We start from the raw sequence: 4,571 nt of genomic DNA, 5'->3' as shown, positions 1-4,571 counted from the left end.
AGGGGGGAAAAGAGAAAGGTGGCCCCTGCCCATTGTGAAGAGAAGGGGGGGAGGGGTGGGTGGGCGTGATGTCATAATTCCGCAATCGTATGAAAACCTTCCTTAATTCCTTCCTCCTTAGTCTTCCACAGCTTTGGCCTGTTCTCCTCCAGCTCCGGCCCAGATAAGCCCAACGACGACCCCAGTCCTGGCTTGGTTGCTGAGTGTTAGGGAGGTGGGTCTGGCCCGTTCTCGCTCGCTCTGTCCCCTTCGCCTCCGGTAGCCATGGACTTGCGCTCAGACGATGCCCCGGTTATCGGTCACTCTCCCAGATTCCACAAGGGACATCCCCAGACCAGCACCATCCTAGATGACGTGAGCTTGCCGGTGGATATAGAGATGCCTTTTGTTCTGGGAGATGGGCTCATAGAGAAGACGGGCGCCGTGGTCATCGACATGGGCACGGGGACTTGCAAGTCTGGCTTTGCCGGACAGGCGAAGCCCGTGTCCACCGTGGCCACGGTGCTGGGGCACTTGCCAGAAAAGGCTTCGACAGCCAGCCGCCCCCAGCTACCCACGTTCATTGGCGAATGTGCTCGAGGGCACCCAGGACTCAGCCTGATCCAGCCCTTACGGAATGGCATCATTGTGGACTGGGAGGCGGCAGAGACCCTTTGGCACTACGTCTTTTATAACGACCTGGGGGTGGCTCCCGAGGATCACCCTCTCCTTCTCTCGGACCCACCCTTTAGCCCCACCACGAATCGGGAAAAACTGGTGGAGGTGGTGTTCGAGTCCCTTCACTCCCCAGGCATGTATGTGGCTTACCAGTCGGTGTTGTCCGTCTATGCCCACGGGCTGGTCAGCGGGCTGGTGGTGGATTCGGGCCATGGCGTGACGCACACCGTCCCCGTGTATCAGGGCTATAACCTGCCCCACGCCACCGAGCGTCTGGACTTGGCTGGCTCCCACCTGACGGCCTTCCTGGCAGAGATGCTTCGGGGTGCCGGCTACCCCTTTGGGGAGCGCGACACCTCGCTGCTAGAAAGCATCAAACACCAGTGCTGCTACGTAGCCGATGACTTCATCGCGGAGCAGAACCTGCCCACCAAGGCCATCCGAGAGAACTTCCGGCTGCCCGATGGTAAGGTCATAAGCCTTGGCAAAGAGCGTTTCCAGTGCCCCGAGCTGCTCTTCCACCCCCCAGAGATGCCAGGCCTGGTGCCTTTGGGAATCCCTGACATGGCCAAAGAAAGCCTGAGGAAGGTGCCCAGTGAGGCTCGTGAAGACATTTCCCAGAACGTCCTGCTGTGCGGCGGCTCTTCCCTGTTCCCGGGACTAGAGCAGCGCTTCTCCAAGGAGCTGCTCCAGGGGGCACCTCCCCAGACCTTCAAATCGGTGTGTGCCCAGCCCCTGCGGAACTACTCCGTATGGATCGGAGGCTCCATCCTTGCTTCTCTCCGGGCTTTTCAATCTTGCTGGATCCAACGGAACCAGTATGAGGAGCAAGGACCATACATTGTCTATCAGAAGTGTTATTGATGCCGGCGGGTATTCGGGTGGGTAACAAGGAAGCAATAAAGGAAGAAGCTCTATGCGTCCCAAGCCAAGCCCCCGCTCTGTCCCCTCATGTTGTACCTCTGTTGCCTGGTGCCTCTGTCCCCAGACTTTTCTATTCTCTTCATATCCTCGTGTTCTTGCTCCTCTGCCCTCAGAAGCACAGGCTTCTGTCTCACAGAGGCAGCTTTGGTATACTGGAAAGGGCATTGAATTTGGAGTAAGAGGATCCAGGTTTGAATCCTGGCTTTGTTACTTCCTGAGTGACCTTGGGTAAATTGCTTAACCTCTTAGGGTCTCGTCTGACTGAGGGACCCCGGAGCTCCTGACCTCTGGAATTCACAAGGATGCCTTCGAGGCTGGAAACAGCCATCTCAGAATCACTGTGTAGTCACCCGTGCTCAAGGGAAGAAAAACAAAGCTGAAGAGACAGCCAGGGCTTTGAATTACAGTTTCAGGATCCTCTAGCCAGCATATACACTTGATGTCCTGAACAAGTTGGTACTAGAGGTAGGCAGGAGTCGTCTCTCTAATCATGGGAAGTCTAAGAGAGAGCCTCCTCAAAGTGCCAGCACATTGGATAGACAGGAAGAGAAAGCACCAGAGGGTAGAGTCATCCCTTTTAAGGTCTGCTCAGTGGACTGCTCTTCTAGGTTTGGTGACTGACCTGCTTTGGTACGACATCTTCTCCCTGTTGCCATCTTAAGATTGCTTCATCATCCCCAAGTCCTTCAAGTCCTGAGCACATGTGTTCCTGGAAGTGACATGGGAGCACTCAGTTACAAGTTACATGGAATGCATTAGCCTCATCACACTAGGATTATAGATTTAAAACTGGAAGGGACCTTAATGATCATCTAGTCCTGTGCTGGTGAATCTGTGGCACACATGCCAGAGGGAGCTGCTCCCCTCCCCCTCTCCACTGCACCTGAGGACATTTCTCACATCACCCGCCCCTCTTCCAAGCAGCCCAATGGGAACACTTCCTCCCTCCCCCATCTGGGGTAAGGTGGGGGGCTCACATGCAGCGTGAGGGTTACAGTTTGGGCACTTGGTCTCTAAAAGGTTCGCTATCACTGATCTAGTCCATTTCCTCCCATCCCCATTCCCATTCTACAGATTTGAACACACAAGACTTGAAGGGAAGGACTTAGCTGAAGTCACATAGCTGGGGTATCATCTCTAGGATCTGACTCCAAATTCACTCTACTCCAAGGCTGCCATTTCTCTCTGAGCCTTTTTATTTTGGAGCACATCCACACAAGCCTATCATTAGGGCTCACTATGCCTTTCCCAGAAAGTTCTTCCTTTTTTCTCAGGTGTGGGTTCAAGCTCATGTCCAAACCTGGTCTCCCAAGCAGCTATATGGACTTGATATATGGTGTTATTTTTCCCCAGAACCTATCTTTATGCCTTCAGTTTCTCCCAAGTGGTAATCCATAGCCTGTATTCACTGTTTTGAAGTTCTTGTCATCTGTTGGAACTCCCTGTCTGAAAGGGATGTCTCTGGCCCCTCAGTTCATTGGCAGAGCAAAAATAAATGATAACCCAGTGATTTGTCTTTTTCAACTCAGTTTTATATCTCCGTTTCCATGGCTTCTCTTGGAAAGGTCAAATAAGAAGCATGCCTTGATGGTATGTGTATGGCCCAGATCAGATTGTTTGCCATCTCTGGGAGGGAAGGAGACAATCTGAACTGTATAACTTCAGAAAACTTATATGAAAAATGGTTATTGTATTTAACTGGTAAAATAAATCTATTAAACTTAAAAAAAAAGAAACTAGTGAAAAAAAGTTTGTTTACCTGGGAAATGGGTCAAGGAAAGTTAACTCAAAAATTATTGGAGTTGCTGAAAGCCATGATTAAAAAAGGATAATGAAAACTGCCCAATCTATTAGAATCAGAGAAAAAAATATAAAGATAGAATTCATGAATTATTTCCTGAAAGAAAATGCAAAAAGAAAAAGAAAAAACTCCAGGAACATCACAGTTAAAATATAAAGTTCCCACATCAAAGGAAAAAACAGTGTAAGTATCCAGAAAAAAAACAGTTCAGGTACGAGATCATTACAGAATCATACAAGACCTGGTATCTACTACTAAAAACAAAGAACTTGGAATGCAGTATTCCAGTAAGCAAAAGATATAGATTTCTCACCATAAATAACTTGTCCTGGAAAACATCATTATCCTAGAGAGAGAGAAAATGAACCTTTATTGGAATGAAAGACTTCTAAACATTCCTGATGAAAAGAAAGACAAAAGAAGTATACCAAAAAATAAGGAGGTAGTTAAGGCTCACTGCTAACCAATCAATAAGAATTTATTTAATGCCTACTATGTGCCAGACACTGTGCCATGAATTTATATTTCAAAGATAAAAATGCCTTCAGAGTGCTTACATTCTGCATATGGCTTTTTTTTGCAGCTCAGTTGTTTTTTTCTGTTGTGCCTGACTCTTTGTGACCCCATTTGGAGTTTTCTTGGCAAAGATCCTAGAATGGTTTGCCATTTCCTTTTCCATTTCATTTGACAGATGGGGAAACTGAGGCAAACAGGGTTAGACAACCAGATTCTCATAGACCACCAGTTTCCAAGAAAACTCCATCAGGCAGATCTATAGAGTTTTAGGAGCCCATTATTTGGCCCCTCCCTTGAACATCCCAAGACATCTCTAATTGGTAAAGAGCTAATTAGGAGGTGGTCCATCCCATCAAGCTACCCAACCCTCCTCATCTCCACATGATGAAGGTCACGTCAACAGAAGGAGAATCCTTGTCTTACTTTTCTATTAACCAAATGGTGTTAAAAGGAAGACATTCCTGCAAAGGATTAAACTATTAGTAGAACAACTCCAAGGGACTCACGATGGAAAGTGGTATCCACAGCCATAGAAAGACCTGACGGAGTGTGAATGCAGATCAAACTGTGCCATTTCTGGATTTATTTCCTTCATGAGTCTTTTCTTACATGTATGATATATATCTTCTTTCATGACATGAGGAATAAACATGACAACACTGCAATAACATAT

General features: G+C 47.9%; 1 protein-coding gene across 1 annotated transcript; it reads left to right on the top strand.

Annotated features, from left to right (window-relative positions):
• Positions 1 to 264: 264 nt before the first annotated feature.
• On the top strand, positions 265 to 1,521 carry ACTL9 (actin like 9). The gene has a single exon (XM_044658692.1). It carries the CDS (start codon positions 265 to 267, stop codon positions 1,519 to 1,521), a length of 1,257 nt encoding a protein of 418 aa, XP_044514627.1.
• Positions 1,522 to 4,571: the final 3,050 nt, after the last annotated feature.

Source organism: Gracilinanus agilis, chromosome 1, assembly GCF_016433145.1.
Source record: "Gracilinanus agilis isolate LMUSP501 chromosome 1, AgileGrace, whole genome shotgun sequence".
Lineage (NCBI taxonomy): Eukaryota > Metazoa > Chordata > Mammalia > Didelphimorphia > Didelphidae > Gracilinanus > Gracilinanus agilis.
Note: the sequence above shows the minus strand (reverse complement) of the source record. Positions and strands in the feature narration are given on the sequence as shown.

Coding starts and splice junctions, on each gene's coding strand:
- ACTL9 (XM_044658692.1), top strand. CDS start 265: ATGGACTTGCGCTCAGACGATGCCCCGGTTATCGGTCACTCTCCCAGA.